At 36.4% G+C, this 15,396-nt stretch overlaps 1 protein-coding gene across 4 annotated transcripts in view; it reads left to right on the forward strand.

Moving 5' to 3' along the window:
* Positions 1-15,396, forward strand: part of TMA16 (translation machinery associated 16 homolog) — a 33,784-nt gene that overhangs the window by 1,899 nt on the left and 16,489 nt on the right. For all 4 annotated transcript variants that reach the window (XR_005370953.1, XM_038559143.1, XM_038559142.1 and 1 more), the window contains exon 2: positions 11,223-11,335. Coding sequence is in view for 3 of the 4 variants with exons in the window: in XM_038559143.1 (XP_038415071.1) it covers positions 11,223-11,335 (113 nt within the window). In the remaining variant the exon portion in view is untranslated. The remainder of the gene's footprint in view (positions 1-11,222; positions 11,336-15,396) is intronic.

Raw genomic sequence — 15,396 nt, forward strand, 5'->3', positions numbered from 1 at the left:
TACTTACTCATTCATTCATTTCTCCATCTTTTTATATCGGCTGCTCTAAACGTCTCAGTACAGTTTGGAGTGTGGTTATGGAGTCCCAGAGGACCGAGTTTGACACCTGGCTCTGCTAAAATTTGGTCTTGGTGAACTTACCGCCTCCAGGCCTCAGTTGTCCTACCTGTTAGAGGGGGATGATCCCCAGGAGGTGCCTCGTAGACCTGCCAGGGAAAATCCAGTGGAAGCCACTAAGCCCAGCGTCTAGCACTTAGTAAATACAGTAATAGTAGTAAATGGTTAGCCGTGGAGCTTGTAGTTGTCTAGTCTTGTTACTTTTATTTCTTATTCCCTCTGGGAACTTTCCAAATTCCTGTTTCTTTGTTATACCAAAACTTGATTCAACTAATGTGAACAGTCTTTTCAAACTAATTCATCCCACCCAGTACTTCTTTATTCTGCATGGCAAAAAGTTTTTAGCATATTAAAAGTTTTTAGTTTGGTGTGTACTATGCCACAAGGCACTCCCATATATTCTTTTTTTATATGATCTCATTATTATAAAGTTTAAGTGTGTTTATTTTCCTCCCTAGTTAGATTATAAAACGTTTGAAAGTATGCCATCCTCCTCACTCGATTTACCTTGACATGTAACTGAGGGCATTAAGTGTTCCTTGACCTCACTGCATATTCCTTAATGACAAGAATTTCGTGCTGTTGGACTCACCTATAAATGCAAGCTGTAAATTACTAAATTGTGGTGGTGGTGGTGGTTTTAAATTTAAATTTTTTGATTCAATTAAAATTTTTTTCCTAGCCGCATTGAGATGTAATTGGCTTAGAACATTGTATAAGTTTAAGACGTACAGTGTATGATTTGATATATAGTGAAATGACTTCCACAATGAGCTTAGGTAATAATACATCATCTCACGTAGCTGCCACTTTTAGCAACTTTCAAGTGTATAGGACAGTATCGTTAGCTGCAGTAATCATCTTGTATGTTTGATCTCAAGAACTTTACTCATAACTAGAAGTTTGTGACCACCTTGAAACATTTCCCCCAACCCCAGCCCTTGGCCACCACCAGCTTACTGTTTTTTAGATTCCACATATATGTAAGATCATACAACATTTGTCTTTTTCTGTGTGACTTACCTCCCAGCATAATGCTTTAGGTTTTGTCCATATTGTTGCAAATAATAGGATTTCCTTTTTTATGGCTGATTGATATTCCATTGTGTAGGTATATATATATATATATTTTTTTTTTTTTTTTTCTTTATTCACTCATTTGTTTAAAGGCACTTAGGTTGTTCCATGTCTTGGCTCTGATAAATAAGGTTTCAGTAAAGAGAGGTGCAGATACCTCTTCAGTGATTTTGTTTCCTTGGATAGATACCCAGGAGTGGAATTGCTGGATCAGATATTCGTTCTATTTTTAATTTTTTGAGGAACCTCTCTGCTGTTTTCCATAGTGGCTGTATCAGTTTTCATTCCCACCAATAGTGCGTAAGTGTTCCACTAATCCCATCCTCTCCACCACTTGTGGTCTCTCTTTTTGATAACAACCAATCTACCGGATGTGAGTTGATATCTTACAGGGGTTCTGATTTGCATTCGCCGATGATTAGTGATTGGACACCCTTTTATGTACCTGTTGGCCATTTATATATCTTCTTTGGGAAAATACGCTTTGCCCATTGTTAAATCTGATTATTGGTTTGTTTTGCTACTGAAATGTATGAATTTCTTATTTATTTTGGGTACTGACTTCTTATCAGAGACAGTTTATAAATATTTTCTCCCATAGAGAAAGGTGCCTTTTATTTATTTTATTTTATTTATTTATTTTTTTGAGAAAGGTGCCTTTTAATTTTGTTGATTGTTTCTTTTGCTGTGGAGAAGCCTTTTAGTTTGATGTAGTTGCTCTTTATTTTGGGTTTGTTGCTTGAGCTTTTGGTTTCATATCCAAAAAAATATCATTGCCAAGGTCGATGTCAGAGCTTTTCCCCTATGTTTCCTTCTAGAAGTCTTATGGTTTTAGGCTTTACATTTAAATATTTAATCTACTTCGAGTTAATTTTTGTGAGTGATGTGAGGTAGGGTTCAATTTCTTTCTTCTACATATGAGTATAGTTTTCCCAACATCATTTATGGAAGACTGTCATTTTGCCATTGAGTGTTCTTGGCCATATATGTATGCATGGGCTTATTTCTGGACTCTCAATTCTGTTCCATTGGTGTTTGTGTCTGTTACTTCACCTCAATCTTAAAGAGATTACCTGCTGACTTGCTCTTGAGAGTAAAAGTAAGGACATGTGTTAATGAAAAGCAACCTAGTATACAGCCTCTTTTTGGAACAATGTTGTATGTGCATGGTTTAAAAAAAATCAGATGGTAAAAAATGTTTGTACATGAAAAGTATATTAAATTCGTATTACTGTTGTGAAAAATTAACACTAATGTAATGGCTTAAAACAGTACAGATTCATTTACCGTTGCATATCTGGAGATCAGGAGTCTAAAAGTGAGTTTTATTCTTCTGCTAAAATCAAGTGTTGACAGGACTCTTCTCTTTAAGAGGCTCTTCCTCTAGGGAAGGCCACAACCCCTTCTCTTGATAATGATTCTCCTTCCTCCTCGTTATAAGGACCCCATTGGGCCCATGTGGATAATCAGGGTTAATCTCCCAAGTCTCAAGATCTTTGATCACATTTCCAATGTCCCCTTTGCCCTGAATGATCAATTATTTACAAGTCTGTGGAATTGAGGCATGGATGTCTTTGGAAGGGAGGTCAGATTTCCTACCTACCACAAGTTTTCCTCCAACTCTGTTAACTTAATGCTTCAGTTCGCCTGAGAAACAGTGACCGTTAACAGTTTTTTTAGCCATTTGGATATTTCATATGCATGTACCAGCATATATATATATATATATATATATATATATATCCTCTAACTCCCCTTTTTATACTAGACACACTTATGCCCCTTGCTTGTTTTCTCTTAGCTTTTTTTTTTTTTTTTTTAAGATTTTAATTTATTTATTCATTAGAGACACACAGAAAGAGGCAGAGACACCGGCAGAGGGAGAAGCAGGCTCCTCATGGGGAACCTGATGTGGGACTCGTCCTTGGAAATCCTCATCTAAGGTTCATGCCGAGTCAAAGGCAGACTCTTAACCACTGAGCCATCCAGGCATCCCTGATACCCTAATTTTAGAGATCTATGTGAGTTCTGCCTCTTGGGTTTTTTTTTTTTTTTTAAAGATTTTATTTATTTATTCATGAGAGAGACAGAGAGAGAGAGAGAGGGAGAGACACAGGCAGAGGGAGAAGGAGGCTCCATGCAGGGAGCCCAACGTGGGACTCGATCCCGGGACCCCAGGATCACACCCTGGGGTGAAGGTGGTGCTAAACCGCTGAGCCACCCAGGCTGCCCGCCTCTTGGGTTTTTTTTTTTTTTTTTACAACTAATAACCCATTGTTTGCTTTTACTTCAATTTGTTTAACCAGATCTCTGATGGATACTTAGGCTGATTCCATGCTTTTCTTTTACTACTGCAAACACTGCCGCATTGATTATTCTTATGTTTTTTGGTACATGTGTGAATATGTACCTCTATAATAAATTAATAGAAATAGAATTCCTTGGTCAAAAGACGTGTGGTTTTTATCTTGATAAGGTCTATCAAATTGTACTCCAGAAGGAGGGCATTTATTCATGAGACTGCTTATTTATGAGACCACTAACTCACCCACGTTCTCGGTAATGCAGTGTTGATAATTTTTAAAATCTTTTCTAGTCTTATATACTAGAAATTCTATTTTATTATAGTTTTAATTTATATTTCTCTTAAGGTAGACCACATGTCTTTTCAATATTTTAAAAACATTTGTATTTATCTTTCTGTGACTTGTTTGTATTCTTTTTCCTGTTTTTATTTTGGGTTGTAGGTCTTTTTTTTTTTTAATTTTTTTCTTTTTTTTTAATTTTTATTTATTTATGATAGAGAGAGAGAGAGAGGCAGAGACACAGGCAGAGGGAGAAGCAGGCTCCATGCACTGGGACCCCGACGTGGGATTCGATCCCGCGTCTCCAGGATCGCGCCCTGGGTCAAAGGCAGGCACCAAACCACTGCGCCACCCAGGGATCCCCTGTAGGTCTTTTTCTTAATGATTTTATAAGTGTCCATTATATTGTAGGTGCTCATCAAATACATGTATTTCATCCGAGCTTAGTTCTAGTCTGTTTTCTTACTCTTTTACTGAGGAGAATCTTATTTCCAGTGGCTTTGAGGTACCACCTATATCCTCAGGTCGTCCCTAATTTACATCTTCAGCAGAGATCTTTTTTCTAAGTGCCAGACTAGTATTTATCTCTACTTTACTTAACTGTTGCTCAGGCTTCTTGAACTAATGTCTAAAAGTTAATTCTTGATGCCCCTTGTCTCCATGTGCCATTTCTATCCTAATGGTAATTGGTGATTCTGACCACGTGGTTGCTTGTCTTGCAAACTTGGGGAGGCATCCCTAACTCTCCTCCCTTTCCCTAGTCCTCCATATTCATGTCCTGTCATTGTATTTCAAATGTTGCCATTTCTTTCACACCTTCACTGTCACCATACTTAGGCCACTTGACTGTTCAGCTCTTCTTAATGGCCTCCGTACTACTAGTAGTCTCACTCTTTACCTCCTTCCAAACTGTTCTTTGTACAAGCATCTTGTGTCATCTTTTTTTTTTTTAAACAAATAGATCTCAGGTTATTTCTTCAGGGAGGCTTTTCTTGATTTCCAAAAATTAGGCCCACCTATTATATAGTTTCAGTGAGGATCCTCTACTTTCTGGCCATTTTTCTGGACTTTTAAGTAAAGTATATAGTTATTTACAAGATAACTAGATTGTAAGCTCCATGAGGGCAAGTCCATGTTCTGATGCTGATCCTGGAACCTTAGTTCCTATTCTAGTACCTGGTAATATGTGCTCAGTGATTCTTAAAAAAAAAAAAAAAAAAAAAAAAACTAATCTAGCTCAAGATACAAGTGTAAAAAGTGGTAGCAGAGAATATGGGAGAAAGGTTAATTCTGACTAGGTATTTGTAGGTAAGTCTGGAAATAAAAGAAGTTGAACTTGATGTTAGATTTTTTTACATGAAAGATAAAATTGAAACCTGCATGAGAGAATTATTAAGATATTCTTAAGGAGAGCAGTGTGTATGAATTATTAAAATTATTTTTATCTGAGATAATTCACACTTTTGATAATTCACACTTTTAAAGACCATTTTTAATGTTTTTAATTCACAGGTAGTTTAATGTACAGTGGGTGCTTAGCGAGTGTTTACTTGGGGCATCATCTTTTTTTTTTTTTTTTTTTTTTTACTTCTTTCAGAGTATTATTTACAGCCTGATATGACGTGTTTATAGTCGTTAAGGAGCCACTGTTGAGAAGTGTAAATGACTTTGTAAATGTTAAATGACTGGTCAACGCAGTATAATATTAGGTGCTACATGGCAAATACCACCAAAGGAGAAAGGTTCTCAGGCCCAAAGGAGTTTTTCTTGGGTACTTTAAGGAGGAGATAAATTTTAATTTGAAATGGCCCTTGAGAATTGGATAGGGTTTAGAAAGGATTATGTGCTGAACCATTAAGTTCCTACTGGAAGCCCTAACTAATGATTGGTCATTGGTGTCATATTTATCTGTAAAGCAAGGAAAATGCTCTGGATTTCTTCATGGTATATTCACTGCCAAAATAAAGAGCAGCTTCTCTTAATTAATCCATCTCATTTTCATCATGTCATTAGTGTTGAGTGACTTAGTATTATCATATTTTGAAATTTATTTTGGTGTTTAAAATGTTACACTATAAGCTTTCTCAGTTTTAGGTATGACTTTTTTTTAGGTATTTGTATACCTTTATGTACTCTAAATGTGTTTGGTGTAATAATCATTTTTCTAGGTTTCTAGTTACACTGGGTAGTCTAAATGGCATTTCTGTCTTTTGTTGAGCCTGGATTCTTTGATGACCTTCGTGGTCTTTTAGAAAACGTTCCTTAAAAAAAAAGAAAGAAAAAATTCCTTTTTGTTTATGATTTTAACAGGAATATTTGAAGCATATTGCCCCTGAAATACCTTTCTATTCTTTTTTTTTGTTTGAATAAACTGTTTATGTGTTTTCTTCTGTTCCTCTCAATTACAAGTCCAAATAAATTTTCTGAAGTAATTCCTAAAGATTGTAGGAAGGAGCTACTTTTAATATTTCTTTCTGACTGGAATATTTTTGTGGTGCCAGAAACTTTTCAAAGTAAGCGTAGTTATTCAAAACAGTGCCTTAGTTATGCTTTGGAATGGAAATGCTGTTTTTGTCTTTTTTTTTTTAAGATTTAATTCATTTATTTATTAATGAGAGACAGAGAGAGAGAAAAGACCAAAGACAGAGCTGATCATGAGCAACCGTGAAGGCCAGAGTTTTTTCTAGTCAGGCAAAGGGGCTACATTTGTAGTGACATTAGGCTTTAGCCATCGTTCCATTCAGTCCTTGGTTTCCCCTGCACTGTGCTAGCGTTCTTCAACTTGGGCATCCAGATATTTGACTCAAATCATTTTCTTTATTTTTAAAGATTTTATTTATTTATTCATGAGAGACAGAGAGAGAGAAGCAGGCTCCATGCGGGGAGCCCGACATGGGACTCAATTCTGGGTCTCCAGGATCAGGCTGAAGGCTGAAGGCTGAAGGCTGAAGGCTGTGCTAAACCGCTGAGCCCCCAGGCTGCCCTTGTATTTTTCAAAGTTGAAACATATTTTTTTTTTTAAGGATTTATTTATTTATTTATTCATGATAGACATAGAGAGAAAGAGAGAGAGAGAGACAGAGACACAGGCAGAGGGAGAAGCAGGCTCCATGCACCGGGAGCCCAACGTGGGATTCGATCCCGGGACTCCAGGATCGCGCCCTGGGCCAAAGGCAGGCGCCAAACCGCTGAGCCACCCAGGGATCCCCTCAAAGTTGAAACATATTAATCTTCTATAGAAAATACACCTCAAACTCTTTCCTCCACCCCTAGTTTTATATGTTTACATTCTGCACTATTCTATGAATTATTAGTTGCTCTACAAATAAATTTGGAGAACCCCTGACTGATAGAGATTAATTGCTTTTCAGTTAAGAGATATTAACTGATTTTTAACTTTTCAGTTAAGACATTTTTAATACGTTAACATTTTGATAAGGTTTTACTGCAGTTTTTCCCTATTGAAATATTTCTTTTTTATTTTAATATATTGAAAAACATGAACATGTTTTAACATTTAGCAAGTTGTACATACTGCTGTGCCTTATTATATATTTATACCCTGCCCTGAGGCAACCTTTTCATGAATAATACAAGGAACCACAAACTACACCTGAATCAGAATAGAAGTTCAATTTCTTTGTTTCTTCTTTGTACTGAGTCTGGGAGGTTCTTAAACGGAGACTTCTAAAAGTGATGAGAACATTATCATACTCCGAGGCTATGAAACTATTTCTTTTTCTAAAGAAAGTTTTTATTGAATCTTTAAAGGAAGTTTTTTATAGACTTGGACATACTGCTAAAACAATGTTATACCTCTGTAACTTTAGCTGTTAAGTTTTAGCAGTATCAGTAACTTTTTCTTGGGGGTTCTGTGACCTTTTTCTTTTCTTTTTTAAAGCATTTTATTTGTTAGGATATGTGGAAGAAAGTTACCTTTCCAAAGAGTAAAACTTTGCTTTATTATTATTATTTTGTCTTCATTAGTTATCTTTTTCTTTAGTCATTTGTAAGAGGCAACTCCTTGCCCATTCAAGTTTCATCATGAGATTGCAGCAAAATTCAATCATAGCTTGAGACTCCACTTATATTTCTATTCTCTTGCTTTTTCCACCACATCTGTAGTTGGTTCCTTCTTCTGGGTGAAGTCTTGAAACCCTTGAAGTCATTCATGAGGGTTGGAATCAACTTCTTCCAAACTCCTGTTCATGTTATATTTTGGCCTCTTCCCATGAATCATGAATGTTCTTCATGGCTTCTAGAATGGTGAATCATTTTCTGAAGGCTTTCAAGAATTTATTTTGCCCAGATTCGTAGAGGAATCACTGTATATGGCAGCTGTAGCCTTATAAGATGTATTTCTTTAATAAGATTTGAATGTCAGAATCTCCTTGATCCATGAGCTACACAGAATGGATGCAGGCATGAAAACAATATTAATCTCATTGTTTCCATCAGAGCTCTTGGGCCACCAGGTACCTTGTTAGTGAAAAGTCGTATTTTAAAATGAATCTTTTTTTCTTAGCAGTAGGTCTTAACATTGGGCTTAAAATGCTCAGTAAACCATGTTATAAGCAGATGTATGTTTCATTTATAGAGCACAAGCAGAGTGATTTCCCATAATTCTTAAGGGCTATAGGATTTTTGGGAATGATAAATGAACATTGGTTTCAGCTTAAAGTTACCAGCTGTATTAGCCCCTAACAAGAGACTCTGTCTGTCATCAGAAGTTTTGAAGCCGGGCTTTGACTTCTTTCTATTTATGAATGTTCTAGATGGCATCTTCCAGTAGGAGGATGTTTTGTGTACATTGAAAATGTACATTAAAGCTCTTTATAATAACTTGCAGCTTCTACATCAGATTTTTCTGGATAACTTGCTGCAGCTTCTACATCAGCATTTGCTGCTTCACTTTGCACTTTTATGTTATGAAGATGGCTTCTTTCCTTAAACCTCATGAACCAACCTCTGCTGGCTTCAAACTTTTTCTGCAGCTTCCTCACCTCTCTTGGCCTTCACAGAATTGAAAAGAGGTAGGCCTTTCTCTGGGTTAGGCCTTGGCTCAAGGGAATGTTGTGGCTGGTTGGATCTATCCAGAGCACTCAAAACTTTGTCTTTATCAGTATTAAAGGTATTCTGCTTTCTTATCATTCCTTGTTCGCTGAAATAGTACTTTAAATTTCCTTCCAGAACTTTTCCTTTGTGCTCACAACAGGTCTGGCTTTTTGGCCTGTCTCAGCTTTGGACACGCCTTCCTCACCAAGCTTAGTTGTTTCTAGCTTTTTATTTAAAGTGGGAGATATATGACTCTTGCTTTCACTTGAACAGTAGATATCGTTGTAGGGTTAGTATTTGGTGTAATTTCTATGTTGTTCTGTCTCAGGAAATAGACCTGAGAAGAGGGTGATAAATGGGACAATGGTCAGTGAGAAGAGTCAGGACACACACAGCATTTACTGATGAAGTTTGCTTATTATATAGGCACAGTTGATGGTGCCCCAAACAATTACAAGAATAACATTAACTGATCACAGACCACCATGACCCATCTAACAATAATAATGATAAGGAAATATTGTAAGAATTACTGAAATGCAACACAGAGACATGCAGTGAACAGATGCTGATGGAAAAATCGTGCCGATAGACCTGCTCCCTGCAGGGTTGCCACAAACCTTGTTTGTAAACCAACAAAACCAAACCCCCACAATATCTGCAAAGCACAGTAAAACAAAGCATGCCTGTACTGTTGTGTGATGATTTCATAGTATTCTATATCTGTAACCATCTTCCAGTGCCATTCTTGCCATTCTGGGTTTCAGAGTTGGAGTTATCTTGGTCAGGTTTATCAAGAAGTGAGCAGTGAATATTTGTTGGTGTATTTCAGTGAATATTTTCTGAAGGAATGAATACATGTGTGAATGAGGAATTGGTCATTTTAATTCTGCAGAAAGTTTTACAGAGGAGTGACTTTGAGTTGTATTTTATGAAGGAATTAGAAAGGGAAAGGATTTTGCAGGCAGAAGTAACAAGTGCAGTCTCCAGAAATTATGAAATAGCAAAGTGTGTTCTGGAAATGGAGGAGAAGTTCAGTAAGAATGGGATGAAGGGTGTTTTGAAGAATGAAAATAATGCTGGAGAAGTAGGTTGGGGATAGATTGTTTTCCACATGAAGGAGTTGGGACCTATGTGTGAGCTCGTTAGCAGTGGAGAAGTATTTTACTAGATAAATACTGCAGAAAAGTAAGCTCTGAGACTTCCATGAAAAAAGAATTAGCAGTGAGAATCTAAAGGCCATCCTAATCATGAAAAACCATGAGGCTGAATTAAGGCATTGACAATAGTTTTGAAGAGAAGATTCTAGGAACACTTGACCTTTTTTGAGGATTAGGTATATTAGAGACTGCCAGCTGTCCCCAGATAGACTTTTTCTTTTATAATGTTTTTTTTTTTTTTCTGAGAATAACAATTAAACTTACTATTCTCCCTTACGTAACCCACTGATTAAATTTTGGTCAATGGATGTAAACAGAAGACTCCAACTTCAGAGATCTTGCTCTTAAAGGAAAAGGGTATGCCTTTTGATTTTCTTTTCTACTTCTCACTGGCTGGAGTGTAGACTTGGTATTAAGTCATCTTGAACTATATAGATACATAGGAGGTTGTAGCTTAAGAATGGTAGGTGGAAGGAGCCTGGATCTCTGGGGACTTTGTGAAGCAGAACCTCATACTCCTGCTTTTTATAGGAGAGAACTAAACTTTATCAGGTTACAGTATTATTATTTCAGGGTTCTATTAGAGGAAGCCAGATCTAATTCCAAAATAAAAACAGGTGTGATAAAACATAGAAGTATGTAGGAATAAAGAATTATCTGAATGTCTAGTTCAATGGACTGAATGAATTATGACCTTCTTAGCTAGCATAAGGTTTGAATGGGAAAATAGTACGTTCTTTTTTGGATGTGCTGATTTCGAGATGCCTTCTATTATTTCCTCTTGTTTTTCTATGAACCCAAGTTTGATTTTGCTTGATTCAGTGCCCACTCTGTTCCATGTGCAACCTTTACAGTCAGGCTCCCATGAACATCATGTGTTCCTTCTATCTCCCCAACTTTTTTTTTTAACTGTGACACAAATTTTTAACTCTCTCCTCACCTCCTTACCTACACTTGGTTGAAGAGCTGGGTTTATTGACCTTTTCTCTGCCGTTCTTTTTCTTATATCACTCAAGAGTAGTTCTGAATATATCGTTGCTGTATGACAATGGAAATACATACTGTTCCAGTCATTTAACAGGTCTTATTTATCTCTTGATAAATAGTAGTGTTTCTGGCTTATGGTATTTCTTATATTACTGTTTTTTAAATTTATTTCTAAAGACAATTTTTTGACAAACCTTTTACATATCTGACTATGTATGTCATATATTTTCTTATGTTTTAGCCTAAAGCCCCAAAGGGAAAAACTGTAGGACGTGAAAAAAAAGTCATCCATCCATATAGTAGAAAAGCAGCTCAAATTACAAGAGAGGTCCACAAACAAGAAAAAAAGGAAAAGTAAGTTTTTTTTTTATCATTTGTATTGTGCATTGTTGTAAAGCCCATTTATGCATTTATCTTTAATCAGTATTCCCTTCTTTCTTTAACAAATGTTAAGTATGTTCTGTGCACTGAAGGTAAAACAGCAAACAAGGATTCAGCTCTTGTAGAGCTTACCTGAAGCAGAAATATACACTTAAATAGGTTGTGATGAGTGCAATGAAGAAAAAGGAAAAAGAATTATGGGATGGAGAGTGGTAGAGTGGTTCTGTTTTACATAGGATAATCATATGTGGCTTATCTGAAGAGGTTCATATTGGAGCAGAATGCTGAAAGATGTGATGGAAGGAGCTGTGTAGTTATATATTGGGCATATGAGTTAAAGTACCTGGGGACGCCTGGGTGGCTCAGTGATTGAGCACTTGCCTTTGGCTCAGCGTATAATCCCGGGGTCCTGGGATTGAGGCTCACATCAGACTCCCGCAGGGGGCCCTGTACCTGTGTCTCTGCCTTTCTCTTTCTGTGTCTTTCATGAATGAATAAGTAAAACCTTTTAAAAATGTATGTTAAAGTGTCTATAAGTCTATTAGATATATAGAAGGAAATATAGCACAGGCAGTTGGATATGTTGGGTCTAGTGTTCAGAGGATACATATAGGGATTCAACACAAACTGGGAAGTCCTAAGCTTCTAGCTGGGACTGTAAGTCATGAGACTAGATAAGATCATCTAATGAATAAATGTAAGTAGAAAAGGGAAGAGCCAAAGATTGATCCCAGAGGCCTACCTCATTTAGAGGTTGGAAAAAGGATCTAACAAGTGAGACTAGGAAAGAGGAAAAAGAAGATTGTGTTTCAAAGAGAAGGTGGTGATCAAGCCATGGCCCTTTGCTCTTGATTGATATGAGGACTGAGAATTGATTTAGTAATGTGTGGAAATCATTTAGTAAAGTGGAGACCACTATTTTTTGTTACTTTCTTAGTTGTTGCTCTGCAAATTGCAACTAAATCTTGAAATAATCTAGTTTCAGATTAATGTCAAGTTAATTTCAGTAGTATACAAAAAATTTGCATCACTGTGGCTCTGTTGTCCCTTTTTTGTACTATTATTGCCTATAAATGACATCTTCATACATTGTGATCCCATAAACACAGTTTTACAGTGATTGTTTTTATGCAGTTGTCTTATGAGAGGTGAGGTGTTACACACAAAAAAACATTTATACTGTCTTTTATATTTAACTATGTAATTATGTTATATTTTTCTTGACTGGTGCCCCTTATTTCTTCATGTGGATTCGATTCACATTGCTGTTTACTGTCCTTTCATTTCAGCCTGTAGGACTCTCTTTAGTATTTCTCATAAGGCAGGTCTGAAAGTGAGACATTCTCTAAGTTTTGTCTCATAATGTCTTAATTTCTCCTTCATTTTTGAAGGAAACTTTAGAATATAGAATTCTTGGTTCAGTCTTTCTCTTTACCACTTTGAATACATCATCCCTCAGCCTTCTGGCCTGCATGGTTTCTGATGAGAAGAATTTAACTATTTATCTTAGTGAGTGCAAGGAGTCACTTTTCTTGCTACTTTAAAGATGTTCTTTGTCTTGAATAGTTTAACTGGTATGTCTAGTAGGTGTGGATCTCTAAGTGTATCCTCCATGGAGTATGTTAAGCTTTTGGGTGCTTAACAATGAAAAACAGTGTTTTTCATCAAATTGAGGCGTTTTTAGCCATTATTTTTCCAAATATCTTTTCTATCCTTTCCTGTCCTGTAACACCCATTATACATATGTTAGTGTTCTCAGTAGTGCCCACAGGTTTCTGAGACTCTTCATTTTTCTTTTCTTTTTTTTAAACTTTTGTTGCTCATACTGGATAATTTCAACTAACATGTTCTTAATGTTTGTGGATTATTTTTTTCTACCAGTAAAAAAACTGCTGTTGAACCTCTCTAGTAAATTTTTCATTTTGTAGTATCTTTCAACTCCAGAATTTCTATGTGGCTCATCATTGTAATTTCTGTCTCTTTACTGATATTATCTGTTTGGTAAAACATTGTTCTTATAATTTCCTTGAATTTTTTAGATTTTCTTTCGTTCTTTGTGTATGTTTGTTATAGGTGTATTCAAGTCCTTGTCCAGTAGGTCCAACTGTCTGGGCTTCCTTAGAAAGTTTCTACTGGATTCTATTTTTAATCCCTGAGAAGGGGCCATACTTTCCTGTTTCTTTGTGTGTGTCATAATTTTTGGTTGAAAACTGGACATTTACAATAATACAGTATGACGACTCTGTTAAATAGACACCCCAAGCCCCTATACCCAATGAGGTTTGCCTTAGTTTTGTTGTTGCCTTGTGACTTTCCCAGACTAATTCTGTAAAGTCTAATTGTTGTGTGTGGCCAGTGATGTTTCTGCTCAGTTGGTAGTCAGCTCATGTTTGGACAGAGTTCTTTAAATGTCTTTAGCTAATAAGTCAGCCTTTGCTGAGAGGCTCTGTGAATCTGTTGGCTTTGACACACCAGGATGCAGTTTACTTAATTTCTTGTTTGCACAGAGCCTCAAGGTTAGCCAGAAGTGAGAGATTAGGACATTCTTAGATCTTTCCTTAGCATAAACATAATCCTTAATGTGCATATGGCATTCTAGATTCCCAGGGATATGTTGGGGTTGCTTTCAAGTCCTCTGTGGACCTTCCATTCCCCCAATTTTCCTTTAAATTTTTTTGGTTCACCTTTTGTTAGCCCCCAACTGGTAATATCACTGAGGCAGCTGCTTTGTTAGATGATTGCTGCTGATTATCTTCAAGAAATAATTTGGAGATAGAGCTGTTCCTACAGAGAGAGCTCTAAGTCAGTTTACATAAAGACAAAGTAACTCTGAGAATCCATCTTTTCAGCATGCTTCCTGTCAGGTCAAATGGTAGCAGTTCTCTGGGGATGGATCTATTGGGGAACTCCAAATTTGATCTCTCTAGTAGCTCTTAGGAAGGTGGTTTTTACAACTACCTTGAGTTGCTGGTCTATTGGTTTCCAGCACTTGCAGAGATGACCAGAGGATGATGGATCAGGTATATTATAGCATCGCAGATTTGTTGTTCTTACAGAGATTGGGCTGGGCTGTTTTTCTTCAGAATGCTCCTTAGATTCTTGGAAGCCTTTGCTTAATTTTCATACTTCTGAAAAAGTTGAATTTAACAAGTTTTGTTAGTATTCTCTCTGCTTTTATGGAGGAGTGGATTTCATAGATCCTTATGCCATTCTGGAAGTTGGTTTGAATTCTTGATGTGAAGAATCCATAGTATAATTTTCTTAGAAATTCAAAATGTGTATGTAATTCCCCTTCTTTTCTGCCTCCCGTCCCTTAGTCTACCCTCTACGGTCAGCAGCCACCCTGTATAACTCACCAATTCTTACCCCCATATTTGGCCTGTGAGAGCCCCCGGGAGCTGCTGTAGAGACAAAAATTTACTTAAAATGAAGTTGTAAAGACAAAAATCATCATTTTAGCTATTTTAAAATAGCCTTACCATTTTAATAAATGGTAGACGCATTTCCACACTATCTGATAGAAACCGGCATGTTCATTGTTATATATTAATTTCATACCCTAGACCTAAACACATATTTAGTAAAGGTTAGCTGTTCCCAGTGATTTGGCAAGAAGGTTTCTCAAAGAGAATAGACAAGTGCTGTGATAGTATAATCAAATTTTCTTTTTTTTTTCCAAAAAGGTTATTGGGATGATAGCAGTATTGCTTTAAAATTTATTTTCCAAAAAAAAAGTTATTTTCAAACTTTAAGAAATTAATGTATCACTTTCATGAATTTTGCTATGTCTTCTGACATGATTACTACTTCTTTAATTTTGCAGTTTTTGTTACCACCTGTACTAGTATTTAATAAACTTAATGTGTATGCAAGATATGCCTGTAGGGCATATTAAAATTTTGTTCCTTCCCCTAGAATTTCCGTCAGGTCTGGGGCAGTGTCAAATTTTGCATTTCTAATGAGTTTCAGGTAGTGTTGATCCTATTGCTGCTTGTTTAGGGACCACACTATGAGAACCGCTGACCCATAGTATT

Source organism: Canis lupus, chromosome 15, assembly GCF_011100685.1.
Source record: "Canis lupus familiaris isolate Mischka breed German Shepherd chromosome 15, alternate assembly UU_Cfam_GSD_1.0, whole genome shotgun sequence".
Lineage (NCBI taxonomy): Eukaryota > Metazoa > Chordata > Mammalia > Carnivora > Canidae > Canis > Canis lupus.